At 47.2% G+C, this 22,643-nt stretch overlaps 1 protein-coding gene across 2 annotated transcripts; it reads left to right on the top strand.

Moving 5' to 3' along the window:
- The first annotated feature begins 18,977 nt into the window (after window positions 1-18,977).
- On the top strand, window positions 18,978-22,408 carry LOC119959382 (gastrula zinc finger protein XlCGF17.1-like). 2 transcript variants are annotated; one of them, XM_038787677.1, is made up of 2 exons: window positions 18,978-19,493; window positions 20,047-22,408. In XM_038787677.1, the coding sequence occupies exon 2, from the start codon at window positions 20,156-20,158 to the stop codon at window positions 21,023-21,025; it is 870 nt and encodes a 289-aa protein (XP_038643605.1). In that variant the 5' UTR covers window positions 18,978-19,493; window positions 20,047-20,155; the 3' UTR covers window positions 21,026-22,408. The 2 variants fall into 2 exon arrangements, with proteins under 2 accessions (XP_038643605.1, XP_038643606.1); XM_038787678.1 differs by having other exon boundaries at window positions 18,978-19,520.
- Window positions 22,409-22,643: the final 235 nt, after the last annotated feature.

Below are 22,643 nucleotides of genomic sequence, written 5' to 3'. Positions count from 1 at the left end.
AATAGGGGTACTGGATAACATAGAACAGTACAGCACAGAACAGGCCCTTTGGCCCTCAATGTTGTGCCGAGCAAATGATCACCCTACTCAAACCCACGTATCCACCCTATACCCGTAAACGAACAACCCGCCCCCTTACTTTTTTTAGGACACTGCGGGCAATTTAGCATGGCCAATCCACCTAACCCGCACATCTTTGAACTGTGGGAAGAAACCGGAGAAAACCCACGCACACACGGGGAGGATGTGCAGACTCCGCACAGACAGTGACCCAGCCGGGAACCGAACCTGGGACCCTGGAGCTGTGAAGCATTTATGCTAACCACCATGCTACCGTGCTGCCCGTTAATATACAACAAAGATTCATAATATACAGAACTGAGAACATTTAACACCCAGGAAAGGCTGGGGCTGCTTTTTTCTGGAAAAGAGAAGACTGATGGGTGACCTGATGGAAATCTTTCAGATTATGAAGGGATTCAATAATCCAATAGGAATTTCAATAGAAACCGCTTTACCCAGCGAGTGGTGAGAATGTTGAACTCGTTACCACAGCGAGTGGTTGAGGTGAACAGCATGAATACATTGAACGTAAAGCTAGATACATACATGAGGGAAAAGGAATAGAAGGAGATGCTGATGGGGGGAGATGTAGAGGAGTGGGTGGAGGATCATGTGGAGCATAAATACTGACACAGACCATGGCTAACCTCCGCCGGTATGGGAATTTAACCTGTGCTGTTGGTGTCACTCAGCACGAACCAGCCATGCAGCCAACTGAGCTAACCAATCCCCGTGTAAATCTGTAATAATTCCTTAAATATTACTGATTGTCTGTCTCCCACCATACTATTTAATGTAGTTTCCCAGTGCACCTCAGAAAACTTGCCACTCATACCCTTATAGTTATCTTCTGTGAGAAGCACCAAAATAAATTAAACAAAAGAACCATGTAACCACCATAGCCCACCTTCATGGCAATGTGGCATGATTTTTGGGGTTCCCAAACAGAAGTGGTAATAAAACATCTTCTAACCTCCAAACACCCTTTCACTCTTTGATCCTTGTGAAATGTGCAACCAGATATCAGCAAGAAGGCTCAGAGAGAATCAGCCCACTGGAGGCAAAGTCGTGAGACCGGCCAGTCCAGCAGAAAGAAACCCTCTGGTCATCTCCATTGACCAGCAGAATGAACAAAATGCAGTCCTGGATGTAATTGAGAACAGAAACAATAACAGCAGAATCCAATCCCTGTAATCAGTTCTGAACTTGTTGGTGTCTCAAGAAGTGCGATGAATACAAAATCCCTTTGCACATTGAGAGCAGGTGAAAGGCCTCTCCCTAGTGTGAACTCCCTGGTGTGACTGCAGATGGCATAACCGAGTGAATTGTGTAAATAGAGGTGAACATCTTTGAGTTATGGGGGTGGCACCCACGAGACACTTGGAGAACGTGTCTCCACACGGACAGTGACCTGGGGTCAGGATTGAACACTGGTCCTCAGCTCCGTCAGACCGCAGTGCTAACCACTGCATCACCTAACCATTTAGATGAGGGAACAAAATGCAAATTTGCAGATGACAAGTTGCGTGGGAGGGTGAGCTGTGAGGAGGTTGCAGAGATCCTTCAGTGTGATTTGGACAAGTTGAGTGAGTGGGCAAATGAATGGCAGATACAGTATAATTTGGAGAAATGAGAGGTTATCCAGTTTGGTAGCAAAACGAGAAGGCAGGCTATTATCTGAATTGTCATCAATTAGGAGAGGGCAATGTGCAACGAGACCTTGTTATCCTTGTACACCAGTCACTGAAGGTAAGCATGCAGCTACAGCAGGCGGTAAAGAAGGCAAATGGTATGCTAGCCTTCATTGCGAGCGGATTCGAGTACAGGAGCAGGAATATCTTGCTATTATTACACAGGGCCTTGGAGAGGCCATACCTGGAATATTGTGAGCAGTTTTGGTCTCCTTATCTGACGAAAGGATGTTCTTGCTCTAGAGGGAGTGCAGCAAAGGATTTCTCGGGTGATTCCTGGGATGGTGGGACTGACGTATGAGAGATTGAATCAGTTAGGATTGTATTCGCTGGAGTTCAGAAGAATGGGGGGGGGGGGGGGGGGGATCTCATAGAAACCTATAATATTCCAACAGGACTTGACAGTGTAGATGCAGGAAAGATTTTCCCGATGGTGGGAGTGTACAGATCCAGAGGTCGTAGTCTGAGGATACGAGGTAGACCATTTAGGTCAGAGATGAGTAATTTCTTCAGAGAGTGGTGAGCTTGTGGAATTTGTTACCACAGGAAATAGTTGAGGCCAATACATTGTATGTTTTCAAAAAACAGTTAGATATAGCACTGAGGGCGAAGGGGATCAAAGGATATGGAGCGGAAATCGGGATTAAGCTATTAAATTGGATGATAAACCATGATCATAAAGAATGGCAGAGCAGGCGCGAAGGGCCAAATGCTCTCATCCTGCTCCTATTTTCTATGTAATCCCGTCCCACACTGAGAGCAGGTGAATGGCCTCTCCCCAGTGTGAACTAGTTTGTGTGTCTGCAGACTGGATAACTGAGTGAATCCCTTCCCACACAGAGAGCAGGTGAATGGCTTCTCCCCAGTATGAACTCGCTGGTGTGTCTGCAGTATAAGCGGCACCCCTGATGATGGAGGTATTTGAGGAGGCGATAGGGAAGGGGGTGTTACCACAAACGTTGGGGCAGACGTCGGTTTCCCTGTTGCTCAAAAAGATAAGGATCTGATGGAGTGTGGGTTGTATAGACCCATATCACTTTTAAACATGAACGCAAAGGTATTAGTGAAGGTACTGGAAGGTAGGTAGGAGTGCCTTCTGAAGGTAACAGGTGAAGATCAGACGGGATTTGTGTGAGGGAGGCAGCTCTTTTCAAACATTAGGAGGGGAAAGAAACAGAGGTGGTTGTGGCAGTGGACGCAGAGAAAGCGCTTGACCAAGTAGAATGGGGGCACTTGACAGCAGTTCTAGAGCGGTTTGGGATTGGTCCACGATTTGTGGACTGGGTAAAGCTACTGTATAAGGAGGCAGTGTCTGCACAAAAAACATCAGCGCGAGATACTTTTCTCTCCACCGTGGGACAAGGCTGAGATGTCCTATGTCCCCCCCCCTGCTGTTTGCACTCGCGATTCAGCCATTGGCCATCGCAAAATCACCGTTGGCCATCACGTTAAGAGGTTTGGGGGTATGGAAAGGGATATTGCGGGGGGGGGGGGGGGGGGGGGGAGAGAGGTGGGGGGGGGTGGTGAATAGAGCACAAGATGATCTTGTCTGCCGATGACTTGTTATTATATGTATCGGAACCGAGTGTGTCAGGAGGGGGAATATTGGGCAGCACGGTGGCCTAGTGGTTAGCACAACCGCCTCACGGCGCTGAGGTCCCAGGTTCGATCCCGGCTCTGGGTCACTGTCCGTGTGGAGTTTGCACATTCTCCCCGTGTCTGCGTGGGTTTCGCCCCCACATCCCAAAAATGTGCAGAGTAGGTGGATTGGCCACGCTAAATTGCCCCTTAATTGGAAAAAATAATTGGCTAATCTAAATTTATAAAAAAAAAAAAAAAAAAAAAAAGGAGGGGGAATATTGGAGCTGCTTCGGGTGCTTGGGTCTTTCCCGGGGTACAAATTAAATCTAGACAAGAGCAGGGGTTCACTTTAGATATCTGGGGACGCAGATTGCTCGGGATTGCGGGGGGGGAGGGTCGGTTAAAATGAACATGTTGCCACGATTTCTGTTTAGTTTCCAATGCCTGCTGACTTTCCTGCCAAAGCCAATTTTGGAGAGTTTTAAGGAAACTGTCCCACAAGTGGAAACATCTTCTCCATGTCCGCTCTACCCAGTCCTCGCAGTATCCTGTCAGTTTTAATAAGATCCCCCTATATGCTCCTAAACTCCAACGAGTACAGACCCAGAGTCCTCAACCGTTCCTCATACGATAAGCTCTTCATTCCAGAGATCATTCTTGTAAACCTCCTCTGGACCTTTTCCAAGGCCAACACATCCACTTAGATACGGGACCCAAAACTGCTCATAATACTCCAAATGGGGTCTGATCAGAGCCTTATATAGCCTCAGAAGTACATCTCTGGTCTTGTATTCTAGCCCACTGGACCTGAATACACTGCATTTGCCTTCCTAACTGCCTACTAAATGTGATTACACATGCATACTTACGTTTCCTACATTACAACAGTGAATATATTTCAAAAGTACTCCATTGGCTTTAGAACACTTTCGGTCCAGTGGTAGTGAGAGCTTTTTTGAAATGTACATTTGTTCTAATTGTCCACAAACGAGGATATATTACACTTGGTATCCTCACCAATTTATTGATAAAGGTTGAGTCTTAACTTTGTGTAATAACCACGTTCCGCACATTAACCTTTTTTTTTGCATTTTAAAAATAATTTAGAGTACCCAATCCATAATCAAACCTGGGACCTCAGCGCTGTGAGGTGACAGTGCACCTGCACATTAACCTGAAGACCCAAAGGTCTCCCAAGTCCCTTTGTGCTTGTGATTTCCCCAGCATTTTCCCATTTAGAGAATAGTCTATGCCTCCATTTCTCCTTCCAAAGTGCATAACCTCACTTTTCCACATTGTATCCCAGCTGCCACTTCTTTGCCCACTCTCCTAGCCTTGCTCAGCATTGCTTCTTTTTCTAATCACTTTAAATGAATGCCCTCTGTTTATAATCTTGCCCCAAAATGGCTTGCCAGATCAAACATCTGTTGCAGATCCTTAGTTTTAATGTGGTCAAGTGCCTTTCCATTTGAGAATTGTTCAATAAAGTTATTAGAATTATTTGTAGTTAGGGCAGCACGTGGAGCAGTGGTTAGCACTGGGACTGCAGCGCTGAGGAGCTGGGTTTGAATCCTGGCCCTGGGTCACTGCCCATGTGATGTTTGCACATTCTCCCCGTGTCTGCATGGGTTTCACCCCCACAACCCAAAGATGTGCAGGTTAGGTGGATTGGCCAGGCTACATTGCCCCTTAATTGGAAATAATAATAATCGGGTACTCTGAATTTATTTTTTAAAAAAGGATTATTTATAGCTTCCCCACCAATCAATTTTTTCCATTATCCTGAAGTGACATTATTTTTATCGGGAGTTAACTGAAGTGTGTTCCTAACCTCTCATTATCTAAATTTCCATTCACCATTTTTCTGTCCACCTGACCCAGTCCATGGCTTTCTCCCTCATTGTCTAAAACACTTCAGCAACTTTTATATAATCCTGGTGCATACATTTAAGTCTAAATCATGGATATTTCCCAGAAAACTGTGGAGCCCCACTGGAAACAGATGTCCAGGCATCATTCAGTCCTGGATGTGACTAACAGCAGCAACAACAGCTGAATCCAAACCCTGCTGTTGCCTGTGAACTTGCTGATGTCTGTGCAGGTTGTTTGACTGAGTGAATCTCCTCCCACACACGGAGCAGTTGAACAGTCTCTCCCCAGGACCGCTCCCACGTGTGGGCCACACGGTAGCACAGTGGTTAGCACTGTTGCTTCAAAGCTCCAGGGTCCCAGAATTCTCGGCTTGGCTTACTGTCTGTGCGGAGTTTGCACGTTCTCCCCATGTCTGCGTGGGTTTACTCCGGGTGCTCCAGTTTCCTCCCACAAGTATAAACACGTGTAGAATTCAGGTGGATTGGCCATGCTAAATTGTTCTTTGTGTCCAAAAAGGTTAGGTGAGGTTATGGGTTAGGTTGGAGGTATGGGCTTTAGTAAGGTGCTCTTTCCAAGGGCCGGTGCACTCGATGGGCCGAATGTCCTCCTTCTGCACTGTAAATTCTATGATTCTGTTTCAGTGTGAATTCGCTGGTGTTTCCGCAGATACAGTTCACTTTTAAATCTTTTTTCACAGTCAGAACATTTAAAAGGTTTCTGATCAATGTGAACAAGTCGGTGTGTCATCAGGTGGGATGACTGAGTAAACTTCTTGTCACACACAGGGCAAGAGTACATCCTCTGCCCAGTGTGAACTCGCTGGTGTTGCACAAGCTGGGATGAACAAATGAGGCCCTTCTCTCACACGGAGCAGGTGAATGTCCTCTCCCCAGTGTGAGTACGTTGGTGACTCAGTAAATTCTTTTTACTTTTATAGCGCTTTTCACAGTCAGCACATTTAAAAGGTCTCTGATCAGTATGAACAAGTTGGTGTTCCAGGACGTGGGATGACTGAGTGAATCCCATCCCACACACGAAGCAGGTGAATGGCCTCTTCCTGGCGTGAGTGCGTTGATGTAACAGTAAATTATTTCTGCTTTTAAATCTCTTCTCACAGTCAGCACATTTAAAAGGTCTCAAATCAGTATGAACAAGTTGGTGTCTCAGGAGGTAGGATGACTGAGTGAATCCCTTCCCACACACGGAGCAGGTGAATGGCCTCTCCGCAGTGTGAGTGCGTTGGTGTACCAGTAAATTCTTTTTACTTTTAAAGCTCTTCTCGCAGTCAGCACATTTAAAAGGTCTCTGATCAGTATGAACAAGTTGGTGTGTCAGGAGGATTGATGACTGAGTAAATCCCATCCCACACACGGAGCAGGTGAATGGCCTTTCCCCGGTATTAATGCGTTGATGTCTCAGTAAATCTTGTTTACTTTTAAAAGTCTTCTCACAGTCAGCACATTTAAAAGGTCTCTGATCAGTATGAACAAGTTGGTGGCTCAGGAGGAGTGATGACTGAGTGAATCCCTTCCCACACACGGAGCAGGTGAATGGCCTCTCCCCAGTGTGAGTACGTTGGTGTCTCAGTAAATCGTTTTTACTTTTAAAGCTCTTTTCACAGTCAGCACATTTAAAAGGTCTCTGATCAGTATGAACAAGTCGGTGTTCCAGGAGGTGGGATGACTGAGTGAATCCCTTCTCACACACGGAGCAGGTGAACGGCCTCTCCCCAGTGTGAGTGCGTTGATGTAACAGTAAATTATTTCTGCTTTTAAATCTCTTCTCACAGTCAGCACATTTAAAAGGTCTCTGATCAGTATGAACAAGTTGGTGTCTCAGGAGGATTGATGATCCAGTGAATCCCTTCCCGCACACGGAGCAGATGAACGGCGTTTCCCCAGTATGAATACGTCGATGAGTTTCCAATTCAGACGGGTAATTCAATCCCATCCCACAGTCCCCACATGTCCACGGTTTCTCCATGGTTATCGACAAGTTATCAGGTGTAGGTGGGATGTAGATTTGAGGTCACTATCAGATCAGCCGTGATGTTATTAAATGGTGGAACAGGCTCACGGGGCTGAATGTCCTGTTGCTGCTTCTTGATTCCTTTGGTGCAAATGTCCTTCTGTCTCTCCAACTTGGATCATCAGTTGAAGCCTGAGTACGGTGTCTCCCTGATGTAAATGTTGCAATTTAATGTCATGCTGTGTGATTGGTTAAAGCTCAGTTCCAGCTAACTGTGGACAATTACTTAGGTGTCTGAGTCTCGGTGCTTTTCCAATCACACTGATTTTTGAAATTTTTTCTGAAAGACAAAACAGACAAACATTTCTCCTTCCACATTGAAAGGCCGGTCCTGATGAATCAAGTGACTCTGTCAAATCGCAACACGATGTTTGCATCTGCAAATATTCTGTAAAAGGAGATTACATTGAAATACTGTGAATATATAAGACACAAACAGGCCATTCTGTCACAGATTCTGCTGCTGTCAATACTCAGCAGACATCTCCAACTGTCACACCTATCAAATCTCAGCCTTTCAGCTGATTTTCGATTCCATTTTCTCTCATGTGCTTGACCCGTTTCCTTTTGAAAACATCTCAGCACTTTCCTCAACTCCTTTCCATGGTAATGAGTTGCACATTCTGAACCTGTGATAAATAATTTTGTCCATATTGCCCCCTTGGATTTATTCATAACTACCTTGTATTTATGAATTGTTGTTTATTGATGGTCACTGTGTCACATCGCCCCTCTCCAAACTACTGATAATTTAAAACATTTATAGCAGGTCACTGCTTAATTTATTGTTGTCGATAGAAAAAGAGACCCACCTGGGCAGTACAGTGGCGTGTGGTTAGCATTGCTGCCTCACAACGCTGAGGTCCCAGGTTTGATCCCGGCTCTGGGTCACTGACCGTGTGGAGTTTGCATATTCTCCCCGTCTTTGCGTGGGTTTCACCCCGACAACCTAAAGATGTGCAGGGTGGGTGGATTGGCCATGCTAAATTGCCCCTTAATTGGAAAAATGAATTGGGCACAGAAAATTTATTAAAAAAAGAAAAAGCGCCCCACTTCATTCAATCTTTCCTGAGAGCTGTAATCTCTCATGTTACAAAAGTCATCACTGTCAATGCAGAATAGAATTCACAAAGAGACAAACCTTTCTCTTGGGTTCAGTTTGTTGTGTGCAAATTCTCCAATTCCAACCCCCTGTAAAAGGACTTTACAAAAGCCATCACTGTCAGTCCAGGATAGAATTTCGGAAACAGGCAATTCTAGTTTCTCTGAAACATTTTTTCCTCTCTTGTTCCCCCAAAGCTGTAAATCCCCGTCCCACACACTCTCCCTCCTCCCTGGGCTGAAATCCAAACCCATCTCACCATCTGCACCATTTCTTTCCTCCACTCCCAGTTTTCCCCCTCTTTCTGCCTGGGTTCAGTTCTCCAGCTCCTGTCTGCTGCCTGACAATAAAATCAATGGGTCTTATTGGGGGGTTTGGGGCCTCCAGTGGGTGTTTGTGAATCCTCCCTGCCCACCTGCCAGGGTTTCCTTCCGTGGCAGAGATCAGAGTCCTCATTGATTTGAGTGCAAAGTGTCAGCTCTTATTTATTATCCCCCCTCCCCCATCCTGTGATGTGAACCACCCTCCAGTGTGTGAAGCAGGATGGTGCCCGTTAACCTGGGCCTGTTCCCGGGAGGGAGGGAGAAGCTCCGCAGCTGCAAACCAGGGAGCTGACAATGATGGTGACGGGTTTGCTCCAGCTCACAATGCCCGGGGACTGATTGACGGCGAGTTCGGACCAATAGGAAGAGGGGGCGGGACAGGAGGACCGAACAAGAGCTACTGGTCCTCCAGCCAATCAGAGTGAATGGGAGGCGGAGCAAATCCGGGGCTCTCGCTCCCTCCGCATGCGCACGGCCACCCGGGCCTATCTTGGGGAAAAGCCCGGGCAGCTTTCGCCGGTTCAGCTGCTGTATCCGAGTTTCGTATTCGGAGATTTGGGCCTGCACGGGATTCTTATGAAGCCGCCCGACCCATCCGCTGGCTCCATCCCTCCCGACTTACCCGGCGGTATGAGATCCACTGAGAATTTCCGAACAACCGCCTCAACCGGAGCTGCTCCAGGCACTGCACATGCTGTAGTCGGCCATATCCGGGAAGTGATTGGAATGGGGGGCGGGGATGGAGGACCGAGTGGGAGTGGCTGGTCCTCCAACCAATCAGAGTGAATGAGGGGCGGTACTAAGCCCGGGTCTCTCTCATTGGCTGAAACCCTGCATGATTTTACATACCTCAATCAGGTCCCCCTCAGCCTTCTCTGCTCCATATCCGGGAAGTGATTGAGATTTGTCTCAAACTCCAGGCGAAAACTGGACCTTTCTGTTTGTGGCTTTAAACAGATGAGAGGAAATGAAGGGATCTGGAAAGCAGCAGATTCTTCATGTTGTTCCAGGAAAATGGGGCCTGTGGAATGTCCGGTTTTACACAGCACACGGTCAACCTGTGGTTTCATGCTGGGTAAAGAATCTGCAAACAATAATCAGAAAAGTTCCAGATCAAATCTGGAGTCAGGCAAGGCTGCCCTCTCTCCTCGGCCCTGTTTGTCTGCTGCATAGAACTTTTTGCCGAGTCCATCAGGAAGGATCCGGGTATGAGAGGGGTGACGATCCCAGGCAGTGGAGGTGTGCAAGTCAAGACCTCCCTGTACATGGACGATGTCACCGTTTTCTGCTCGGATCCCGCGTTTGTACGCAGGCCCTTGGACACCTGCGACCAGTTTGAACTGGCCTCAGGAGCCAAGGTAAACCGCGGCAAGAGCGAGGTAATGTTCTTTGGGAACTGGGCCGACCGATCCTTTGTCCCCTTCACGGTCAGGTCAGATTACCTGAAGGTGCTGGGGATATGGTTCGGAGCGGCTGGGGCATGCACCAAAAACTGGGAGGAGTGCTATAGCAAAACAAAAACTGGGCTGGCGGGAGCAACGCTCCCTCTCCATTGCGGGCAAAACACTGGTCATCAGGTGTGAGGTACTCTCGGTGTTACTGTACGTTGCGCAGGTCTGGCCCATCACTCGGACCTGCGCCGCAGCAGTCACCCGGGCCATCTTCAAATTCATATGGAGATCCAAGATGGACCGGGTCCGAAGAGACATAATGTACAAGCCTCTAGATAAAGGAGGGAGGAACGTACCCAACGCCGCCCTCATCCTGATGGCCACCTTTGTGTGTAACTGCATCAAGCTGTGCGTAGACCCCGGGTATGCAAACCCCAAGTGTCACTACATACTGAGGTTCTACCTGTCCCCGGTGTTGCGAAGGATGGGCCTGGCCTCATTGCCGCGGAACGCTCCAAGCAGTTGGACCGTGCCGTACCACCTGTCCTTCGTGGAAAAGTTTTTGAAGAAAAACACCTTTGACCACAAAGCAATGAAGCAGTGGTCAGCACGTAATGTCCTCGAGACCCTCAGAGAAAAGGAGACTGTGGAGGACATTGGATGGTTCCCTGAGCAGACTGTCAGAACCATCTGGCAGAATGCCTCATCACCAGAACTTTCAAACAAGCACCAAGACCTAGCTTGGCTGGTGATGAGAAAGGCCCTCCCTGTCAGATTCTTCATGTACACCCGAAGGCTCAGCACCGTTGCACGCTGCCCTCAGAGTGGATGTGGGGAAGAAGAGACAGTCACACACCTCCTTGTAGAATGTGCCTTTGCAAAGCAGGTCTGGAGTGAGATGCAGTGGTATCTGTCAAGGTTCATCCCGAGCAGCTCTGTGACACAGGACTCTGTGCTCTACGGACTGTTTCCAGGGACACACACCGAGACAAATATCAACTGCTGCTGGAAGGTCATCAACTCGGTGAAAGACGCTCTTTGGTCTGCCCGAAACCTGCTGATCTTCCAGTGCAAAGAATTGTCCTCGACCGATTGTTGCAGACTGGCACATTCCAAGGTCCAGGACTACGTGCTGAGGGACGCAGCTGCCGCCAAGGCGCAATGGGGGAAGACCACAGTGTAAGGTCTGACCAGCAAATGTACACCGAGGGGTTGGTAACAGTGTAAAACCCCTCGGTCCGGGGTTCTTTTTTTCCATTACCACAATGTATGATAGAAACAAAGTAATGTAAATGTAAATATTGAAGAAAGAACTGTAGCTTATAGTAGGATACGTGTGTAACGTTATCCCAATTGAATTGAAGACAAATGAATGTAACTCAGACGGAAATGTATAGTCAAGGCAATTTGAAAAGTTCTGTAAAGATTATGATAAATTTTATGAATAAAGTATATTTTTTGGGAAAAAAAAATCTGCAAACAATAATGAATGGTGGGACCCGAGGAACTACAGAGGATCAGAGGGACCATGGTGGGCATATTCATAGGTAACTGAAGACAGGAGGCCAGGTAGATAGGGTGGTTAAAAAGGAATATGGAATACCTGTACTTGCTTTTATTAACTGAGTCATAGAATATAAGAGCAGGGAGGTTATGATGGAGCTGTATAAAATGCTGCTTAGCCCACAGCTGGAGTAGTGTGTACAGTTCTGGAAGGAAGTGATTGCACACGAGAAGAATGCAGAGTAGATTCACCAGGATGGCCTGGGCTGGAGTATTTCAGATAACGAGAGAGACTGGATAGGCTGGGGTTGTTTTCCTTGGAGCAGAGAAGGCTGAGGGGGACCTGATTGAGGTATGTAAAATGATCGAGTGAATTAGTGCTGAATAGATGGGGTGAATAGGAAGGAACCTTTCCCCTTACCGGAGGGGTCAATAAGCAGGAGCATAGATTTCAGGTATGGCGGGAGGCTTACTGGAGATGCGAAAAAAAACGTTTTCACCCAGAGGGTGTTGGGAATCTGGAACTCACTGCCTGAAAGTGTGGTAAAGAATGTAAATTCACAACATTTAAGAAGTATTTAGATGAGAATTTGATATGCTATTGCATGGAAGGCTACGGACTAAGTGCTGGAAAATGGGATTGGAGTAAATAGGTGCTTGATGGCTGGTGGAGACGCGATGGGTCAAAGGGCCTCTTTCACTCCTGGAAAAACTCTCTGACTCTAATCGTACCATTCAGATCACTCAATGAAATTCTCAGGAACCACATTGGAGAGGAAGGTTGCTGACACCTAATGATAAGCAGCACACGCACAAGCAGCAATACACATAACTTTGGTCAGACAGGATTTTCCCATTTGAAATACATATTGACTATTCATTGTTACATTTATCTTTCCAGATTTAAAAAATTCCCTCTTTACTCAGGATTCGATTATTTACCGGTGAAGCTAATTGTTTCATAATTTCCTGGGTATGTTCTGTCCGCTTTTTATTTTTTTGAAATATTTTAATTCTTTTTTTTCACACTGTTTCTCCCCAATTCACACCCACCAATAACAACCAATAACCAACAACAAATATCTCAAACCACATAACAATAAAAACGATCCCATCCTCCCACCATGCTCAGACATCAGCCCGCATGTTAACATAAACAAATGACGAAAAAGGAATCAGTGATTACCCCTAGCCATCTTTAACATACATTCCCGCTGTTCGAACACAGTCCACAGTCTCTCTTCCAGTTCTGTTCTTCATTTCTGTCCCAAGCCTTCTGCCTTTACGAACTCCTCAGCCGCATCCGCTGTCTCAAAATAAAAGTCTTTGCCGTTATACGTTACCCTCAACTTCGCTGGTTACACCATACCAAATCGCACCCCCTTCCTGTGCAATGTCGCCTTCTCTCGCCCAAACGCCGCTCATCTTTTTGCCAACTCCACTGTCAAGTCCTGGTAGATCCGGACCATAGGACCATCCCATATCACCTCCCGCTTCTCCTTCTCCTTCATGCAAAACTTATGGGAGCAGATAATTACTGCTCTTGGCGGCTCGTTCACTTTGGGCTTCGGCCTTAATGGCCGATGTGCTCGGTCTAGCTCGTACCGGGAGGGGTTCTCACCCTCCTCCATCAGCTCCGCCAACTTCTTAGCAAAGTATTGTGTTGGCCTTGGGCCCTCTGTCCCTTCAGGCAAACCCACAATTCTCAAATTATGCTGCCTTGAGCGGTTTTCCAAGTCTTCCAGCTTTGCTTGGAGTCCTCTATTAATCTCCACAGCCCTCCGCAACTCATCTCCCATCAAGGTGACCTGGTCGCTGTGCCGTGACACGGCTTCCTCCACTTCCTTCATCTTCTCGCCCTGCTCTCTCGCCTCGGCCAATGCCTTTGCCACCGCCACATCCATCGGGGCGATTGCTTCCTCCACCGGAGACGACCGCCGTCTCCTTTCTCAAGGCCTCCATGTGCCTCGCAAACTGTTTTTCCAGCTCCACAGACATCACCTCGGTGATCTTCTTACCGTAAATAGTGCGGCCCCGCTTTGCAGTTCGGCATCCGCCATCCTGTCACCACTTTTATTCGTCTTCTCCTTCAGCGGCGGCGACCCCGCGTTTCCTCCTTTCTTCGACGCTGCTTTTTGCATCCTTTAGCGGCTTCTTGTCTTTTACTTTCTTTCTCTTCTCCTCTCTCTCCTTCCAGCCTTCTGTCCTTCATCAATCTGAATTATTCTTTTTTTTTTTTAAAGGGCGGGGGAGGAGCAAAAGAAAACTTCACCAAGCTTCTTTAAATCTTCCAAACTTCTTTCTTTCTCCTCTGCATTGATCCAGAGCTCCCCTGGGACCAGGTTTCAGCCTCTTTCTTCCTCCTAGATGGGAGCCATCCGATGTGGGACGCCCCACTTACATGGTGCCCTGGACTCAGGCCTATCACCTCGGCCCCCTCGTAGCTCCGCCCCCGCTGCTCTGGCCCCAACACCGCGCTGGGCCCAGCGCCTCAGGCCCCGCCGCCCGACACCCGCGTGGGGTTCTTCACCGGTTTTTAAACCGGCCCCGCTGGCTGCTGCGATGGCCCCAAAGGCCGACGGTAGTCCGGGGGGTGTTAAAACTCTGGGATTTGCCTGAAAAAGCCGCGACTCACAGCCACCGGCGGGAGCTCTTAGCGCTGCAGCCGCCCTGCGCGCCCACGCCACCGGAAGTCACCAATTTTCTTCTTTACTGCCTGCTGTACCTCCATGCTTACCTTCAGTGACTGGTGTACGAGGATACCCAGGTCTCATTGCACATTCCCCTCTCTTCATTTATAGTCATTCAGATAATAATCTGCCTTCCTGTTTTTGCTACCAAAGTGGACAACCTCGCATTTGGCCACATTATTCTGCATCTGCCATGCATTTTCCCACTCAACTTGTCCAAATCATAGTGAAGCACCTCTGCATCCACCCCACAGCTCACCCTCCCACCCAGCTTTGTGTCATCTGCAAATTTTGAGATATTACATTTATTCCCTCATCTAAATCATTAATATATATTGTGAATAGCTGAGGGGAGGTGAAACTCCACACAGAGACCTGGGGCTGGGATCGAACCCGGGTCCTCGGTGCTGTGAGCCAGCAGTGCTAATCACTGCGCCACCATGATGCCATTTTTCTTGCTTATGCAGAAATATTCCACAGCAGCTTGCTGGGTGACAAGCACAAGACAGACCAGTTCTTTCTGCCCAGGATGTGTCTCTAACACGTGCTCTGAAATTGGAATATTTAACCGATATGATTGGATCTTATGATCCATCTATGAAGGTGCAAAGGTTAAATGTGTAAAGGTTAAAACAGGAAGAGATTTCAAAAATGATTCATATTGGCTTCACCCAACACTCACTCTGGCTCACACCAGGGAACAATTCAGAGGAGACGGCAGCCAATAGTAATGGAGACCAGTACTCATTCTGCATCATCAGCTTGTCCTCTGTAACTGGTAAACCATTCTCACCTTTCACAGGATGTACGTTTTTTGCGTCCATTATGTATAATTTTTAATCCTTTGTTTCTTAATAAACCAATGTAATGTCACATCTTAGCTTGGTCCCATTTTTGGGGAAATCCGTGACTCCTGGATGAAGTATCTCGCCGATCACTGCATTCTGTTCTGGTCAGCATATTATAAAATGATACCGAGGCACTGGAGAGGGTGCAAAGCAGATTTAGAATGGTGAAACCAGAAATGTGTAGGTACACAAAAATGTCAGGAAAGGATTGAGAGGCTGGGTCTCGTCTCTCTTGAGAAATGAAGGCGGAGGAGGGTAACCTAATAGAAATTGTTAAAATAATGGAAGGTTTTGTGAGAAAGGATATGGAGAGAATGTGGGGAAGAGCATTACTAAAGAACACAATACATTACAAAAATGAAATGGAGACACCAATCCATATCTACGTGTTCCAGATTTGAATGTAATTGTTCAATGCAGAAAACACAAGATTTAAGATAGGAGAACAGATTGTCTTTTAGATCAATTGTTTCTTTATAGCCTATATTCTGAATAATTACAGTATTAACCTTCTTGCCATCCTGTCCTAACCCTTCTGCCAGTTCGTTTATTGAAACAAGGGATTCCCCCTGTGTCTAACGGTGGCATTGATATCAAAAGTTAACTGTTACTACAGAAACACCTTCAGCTGGGAATCCATGAGTCAAAGATCCCAGACAAAGAGTCTTCCCTCTTCACTGCAGGCTCGATAGCTCATTAACTTTACTGTGTAATTTTCTGAAATAACCCCTGCTGTCTGTGCTGAATAAATTAATTTCAATAACAAATGTTGAAATGTTTGCTCCACAGGGATTCACCTGTTTAAAGCCACAAACAGAAAGGTCCAGTTTTGATTTGATTTATAGTCACGTGTATGGAGGTACAGAGTAAAGTATTGTTCTGCGTACAATCCAGGCATATCGTTCCACACATTAACAAACATAGGACATACATAAATACACAATGTAAATACATACACATGCATTGGATGAAGCATACAGAGTGTAGTAGTATTCAGTAGAGAAGACTGAAGAGATCACTTCAGTCCATAATGGGGTCATTCAGGAGACTGGTAACATAGGGGCAAGGCTCAGCCGGGCGCATGCCTGGCCGCCATGTTTATTGGGGGCAAACAGCCAATGAGGGGCCTTCCGGTCCCTGCCATGCTACTGGAAGAAGCTGTTTTTGAACCTGTTAGTGTGAGATTGGAAGAGAGAATAACCCGTGTGGAAGGAGTCTTTAATAATGCTGCCCGCTTTCTCAAGGCAATGGGAGATGTAGACAGAGTTAATGGAAGAGAGGCAGATTCACTGGACTGGGCTGTGTTCATGACTCTCTGTAGGTTTGTACGGTTTTGGACTGAGCAGTAGCCATACCAAGCTGTGATGCAGCCAGATATGAAATGAAATGAAAATTGCTTATTGTCACAAATAGGCTTCAAATGAAGTTACTGTGAAAAGCCCCTAGTCGCCACATTCCGGTGCCTGTTCGGGAGGCTGGTACGGGAATTGAACCATGCTGCTGGCCTGCCTTGGTCTGCTTTAAAAGCCAGCGATTAAGCCCTGTGCTAAACCAGCCCCTCTACTGATGCTTTCTATGATGCATTTGTAAAAATTGGTTAGAGTCAATGTGGAGATGCCGAATTAACTTAGTTTCCTGAGGAGGTTTAGGGGCTGGTGTGCTATCTTGGTCGTAGTGTCGGCGTGGGTGGACCAGGATAGATTGTTGGTGATGTGCACACCTAGGAATTTTATTTTTAAAATTATTTCTTTATTCTCCTCCTTTTTCACATTTTCTCCCAAATCTACACCCACCAACAATAAACAACATTCAGTAACAAATATGTCACTCCCCATATCAATGACAACGATCCCATCCTCCCACCAAACCCAAAACATTCACCCACGTGTTCTCATAAACAAATGGCAAAAAGGAATCAGGAACCATCCATAGCTACCATTAACACCTATCCCCCCAACCCTCTCACCCCCCCAACTAATGTTTGATGTTATCCAGTTCTTGAAAGTGCATAATGAATAATGACCATGAATTGTAGACCCGTTCTATCCTTCCCCTCAGTTCAAACTTAACCTTCTCAAGAGTCAAGAATTCCAACAGATGCCCCCGCCACACCAGGGCACAGGGTGGAGAGGTTTCTCTGTCTTTGGGCTATCAATGAGGGGAAGGCTACAACAGCTGCCTTCACTCTCGTTTCCAACCCTGGCTGGACCGACAACCTGAATATGGCCTTCGGGGGTCCGGGTACAGTTTAACGTGCACCACTTTAGAAATTACCCTAAAAACCTCCTTCCAGTAATCCTCTAGCTTTGGACAGGACCAAAACATATGAACATGATTAGCACCACCTCACCCCACCCCCAAAGCGTTCACACACATCTTCTACTCCCTCAACGAATCGGCTCATCCTCATGAGGCGTGCTCTGTATACCACCTTCAGCTGTGTCAGCACCAACCTCGCGCACGAGATGGAGGCATTCACTCTCCGGAGCACCTCACACCAGAACCCCTCCTCCATAACCTCTCCCAACTCTTCCTCATACTTTGCTTTGATCCCTTCCAGTGGTGCCCTCTCCTCTTCCAAAATAGCTCTGTAAACCGCAGACACTACCCACTTCCCCAATCCCCCTGTCGTCAGCCCGTCCTCCAGTATTGTGGAGACTGGCTCCTCTGGGAAGTTCTGTATCTACTTCTGTCAAAATCTCGAACCTGCATGTATCTAAACATTTCCCCCTGCGCACACCTAGGAATTTGAAGTTGTCAACCATCTCCATCTCGTTTTTAGAGCGCAGTCGGGGGAGGGGGGCAGAGGGTTGGCGCTACCGAACTTCTGTAGCTACTACTGGGCGGCGAATGTAGCCATGATTAGGAAATGCGTAATGGAGGAGGGGTCGACGTGGGGACGACTAGAGGCGGCGTCATGCAAAGGCACCAGCCTAGGGGCACAGGTAACGGCACCGCTGCCATTCTCGCCCGCACAATATACCACAAGCCCGGTGGTGACTGTGGCATTGAGGGTCTGGGGTCAGTGGAGAACGCACAGGAAGGAGGAGGCGGCCTCAGTTTGGACCCCGATACGGAACAATCATAGATTTGTCCCGGGCAAGATAGACGGAGGGTTTCAAAGTTGGCACAGGGCAGGCATTAAAAGGATGGGGGACCTTTTTATAGATGGGACTTTGCCTAGCTTGAAGGCACTGGAGGAGAAATTCAATCTGCCCCCTGGAAACGTCTTCAGATACCTCCAAGTACGCGCTTTTCTCAAAAAACAGGTGGGGACATTTCCGTTGCTACCCCCTCATAGGATACAGGAAAGGGTGGTCTCTGGCATCCGAGTAGGAGAGGGGAAGGTGTCGGGCATTTTCCAAGATCTGCAGGAGGCTGAGGAAGCCCCAGTGGAGGAACTGAAGGGCAAGTGGAAGGAGGAGCTGGGCGAGGAGCTGGATGAGGGCCTGAGGGCTGATGCCCTCGGCAGGGTGAATTCCTCCTCATCATGTGCCAGGTTCAGCTTAATTCAGTTTAAGGTGGTACATTGGGCACACATGACGACGGCGAGAATGAGCAAGCTCTTTGGGGTTGAGGACAGCTGTGCGAGATCTACAGAGAGCCCAGTAAACCATGTCCATATGTTCTGGTCGTGCCCGGCGCTATTCTGGCAGGGTTTTGCGAAGGCTATATCCAGGATCTTATAAACGCGGGTGAAGCCGAGTCCAGAGATAGAGATCGTTGGGGTGTCAGAGTGCAGGAAGCAAAAGAGGCCGAGGTTTTGGCCTTTGCCTCCCTGGTAGACCGGAGACGGATCTTGTTAATGTGGAGAGACTCGAAACCCCTGAGTGTGGAGACCTGGGTTAGTGACATAGCTGGGTTTCTCAGTCAGTGACATGGCTAGGTTTCTCAGTCTTGAGAGAATAAAGTTTGCCTTGAGAGGGTCCTTGCTGGGGTTCGCCCAGCGGCGACACCGTTCCTTGACTGAGAGGGGGGCGGGGAGGTGGGGAATTGTTCATTCAATGTATATTCTCTTTTTGTATAACAATAACAGCCACCTTGTTTTGTTAAATATTCGTCTTTTTTTTCATTGGTTATGTAAAAATTCTGTTTGAGAAAAAACTTCCTGCCATCAACAAACATTTTCCACAGTCTCTCCTGGAGTTTGAGACAAAGCAGCTTTCAAAATGATGCAGGGTTTCAGCCAATGAGGGAGATCCGGGCTCAGCCCAGCCCCTCATTCACTCTGATTGGTTGGAGGACCGGCTTCTGCCGCTCGGTCCTCCAGCCGCGCCCCCTCTTCCTATTGGTCAGGAGCTGCCGTCAATCAACCGGGCATTGTGATGGAGAGCATGCGCAGTGCGGGTAGGAGCTGGGCTCGGCAATCGCGGATCTCCGGAGCTGATGAGAAACTGCGCGGTGAGACGAGAGGGATGGAGCCGGCGGGTGGGTTGGATATGAGGGCTTCCCAAACACCCGCAGTACGCTCCAAACCCCCAATATGAAGCTCAAATTCCTGCCTTTGCCTCCGAATGAGAAATCGCTGAGTTCGTTGCCGCCATTTTCGTAGGGGCGAGGCTCAGCCAGGCGCATGCGTAGTCGCCATTTTTGTAGGTGGCAATCTCTGGTCAAACAGCCAATGAGGGACCTTCCGGTACCTGCCCCGCTGCTGCGAGACCGGCTTCCAACACACATTGTGATTGGTCGGAGGACCTGATAACCTATTAGTCCTCCAATCCCGCCCCTTCGCAATCCAAACAGAAACTGATTGAATTGGGGATGAATGATCTCTGCTTCACCCCCTGACTCTCCCACCATCTCCCCTGTCTGTTCCACTCCCTCACCTTGGTCACTCTTTCCCAGTGTCAATCCCACAAATTATCAGATTCATTCAACTCGATGTGTTTTATTTCTTTCTGTTTTTGTGGGTTCTCTCTCACTCCCTTATTTCTGTTTTAAATCAATCTCTCAGGGTATAGTAAAGACAGGATTTGCAATCGGGAAAGAGAAACTAATCCAAACATCATATCAGGATCTGACAGACTCAATTCATCAGGAGTGACGATCACCAGCCTTCGAACATGGCAGCAAAAATTACTATTCACCCAGGGACAAAACCGTGTAAATGTGGGGACTGTGGGAAGAGATTCAGTTACCCGTCTGAGCTGGAAATTCATCGGCGCAATCACACCGGGGAGAGGCCATTCACCTGTTCCGGCTGTGGGAAGGGATTCACTAGTTTCTCTTCCCTGCAGAAACACCAGCCTGTTCACGCTGACAAGAGGGAGTTTAAATGCTCCGACTGTGAAAAGAGATTTAAAAGCCTAAATGTACTGCGGATGCACCAGCGCATCCACACTGTGGACAGGCCATTCAGCTGCTCACAATGCGGGAAGAGGTTCAGGGCATCATCTGACCTGCTGATGCACCAGCGAGTTCACAGTGACAAGAGACCTTTCAAATGTCCGGAATGCGAAAAGTGCTATAAAAGGTCAGAGGAACTGCGGCGCCATCAACTTGTTCACACTGATGAGAGACCGTTCAGATGTTCTCAATGTGGGCATGGGTTCAGGCGATCAGCTGACCTTGTTCGACATCAGCGCACTCACTCTGGGGAGAAGCCTTTCACCTGTTCTGAATGTGGGAAGGGATTTGCTCAGTTATCACACTGGCGAACACACCAGCAAGTTCATACTGAAGAGAGACCTTTTAAATGTCCAGACTGTAGGAAGTGCTTTAAAAGTTCAGAGAAACTGCGGATCCATCAACGTGTTCACTCTGACAAGAGACCGTTCAGGTGCCCTCACTGCGGAACTGGGTTCAAGCAATCAGGCAACCTCATTATACACCAACGCACTCACACTGGGGAGAGGCCTTTCATCTGCTCAGAGTGTGAGAAGGGATTCATTTGTTTATCCAACCTTATGAGACATCGGCGAGTTCATCAATGATGCAGAGTTTAGATTCTGACAGCTGGGGTTTATTTCTGATGTCATTTTCACCCATTAGACTTATCCTATACTCCACACCATGCTTCATTCATATCGCAATAGACCATTATAGCTGTAAACATCCTTTTAAAATTTAAATCTCTTAGTAACTGTATTGAACTAAAGATGAACAAGAAACAGATCCCAGTCCAATCCTGCAGCTCCATATTGACAGGAGAAAGTTTGTTCTGTAACTTGAGGTTGAGGTGGTAAACTCTGAATGTTGGTAATCTCATCTGTCGGCTTCTTAGACATGCTGTTAACTTCTCAGATATTAAAGGGATCACTCTTAAAGTATACTCACCAATTTATAACCTGACACTGGACCCTGCTGTAACTAATAGCATCCATTTGTGATGATTTACAGTGAAAATCCTGTGGAATCTTTGTTCCTTGTTTTATGAAATAGCTCCCTCCGTTAGTGCTGAAATTCTGGATAACTCTGATTACGTTCAGATATGTTTAGTCTATGGAAAATTTTGTGGCTCAAGCGTCCCTACCTCTGAGCCAGAAGCTCTGGATTTGAATCCCACCCCAGGATGTGATGGCCAAGGAAGGAACGTTTGTAACACAATCAAACAGGTTTAGTGTCAACCTCCAAAATTCTCCCAAAACCTGCCAATGGCTGGCGGTAAGAGTGGGAGAGAGTCCTGGTCAGCCATGCTTGATGTGGAGTGGCACCCCTCAAGCAATAAGCCTCTGGCGATAGACTAGCGAGTTGCTTCTGGAATAATTAGCTATGAAAACAGATTAACAGATAACAGAAGAGAATTGGAATAAATGGTCTGTGTGCTCAGATTTAATTGTAATGTGTAACCAATGGACAAGTCAGTCTGTCCTGACTTGTACTCTGGTGTCTTGGCGATTTGTGAAGATTTAATTCACTCACTCAACAGCTTGAGAGGAATCACACTGAGGTTTCAAGAACATTAAAATAGGACTAGAAATGGGCCATTCAGACCTTCGAGTCTCCTCTGCTATTCAATACAATTATGACTGATCTTCACCCTCCCCATGATTCTTAATTCCCTTCGTATCCAAGATTTTATTGTCCCCTCTCTTAAATATAACTGAGGCTTTACAGCTCCCTGGAATAGAAAATTCCAAAGATTCAGAATCCTTTAAGAGAAAGAATTCCTTCTCATCTCCGTCCTAAATGGTTAATCCCCGACTCGGAGACTAATCGCCATATTATAGGTTCCCCAGACACAAGAAACATTTTCTCCGCATCTACCTTGTCAGGCCGATTAAAAATTTAAAATTTCAATCAGATCACCTCTCAATCTTTCAACCTCCATCAGTATCAGCCCAGCGAACTCAATTTTTCCTCTTGGGTCAATCCCCTCCTCCCAGGAACCAGTCCATAGAACTGCTCCTCAAGCCCCCTCGGTAAATATGGCCTTCCCTGGGTAAGGAGACATAACCTGTGCACAGTCCTCCAGGTGAGGCCTCACTAATGCTCTGCATAATTGAAGTAAGACATCTTTACTCTTGTACTCCAAGCCATTTCAATGAAAGCTAAAATACCATTTGCTTGCTGTGGTTCCGTGTTAACTTTCTCTGCTTCCTGTACAATGAC

This window comes from Scyliorhinus canicula, unplaced genomic scaffold (genome assembly GCF_902713615.1).
Source record: "Scyliorhinus canicula unplaced genomic scaffold, sScyCan1.1, whole genome shotgun sequence".
NCBI lineage: Eukaryota > Metazoa > Chordata > Chondrichthyes > Carcharhiniformes > Scyliorhinidae > Scyliorhinus > Scyliorhinus canicula.
The sequence above is the reverse complement of the archived record's forward strand: the minus strand, read 5'-3'. Positions and strand labels throughout refer to the sequence as shown.

What these genes read in the sequence shown, in the direction of transcription:
- LOC119959382 (XM_038787677.1), top strand. Translation starts at nt 20,156, where the DNA reads ATGGCAGCAAAAATTACTATTCACCCAGGGACAAAACCGTGTAAATGT.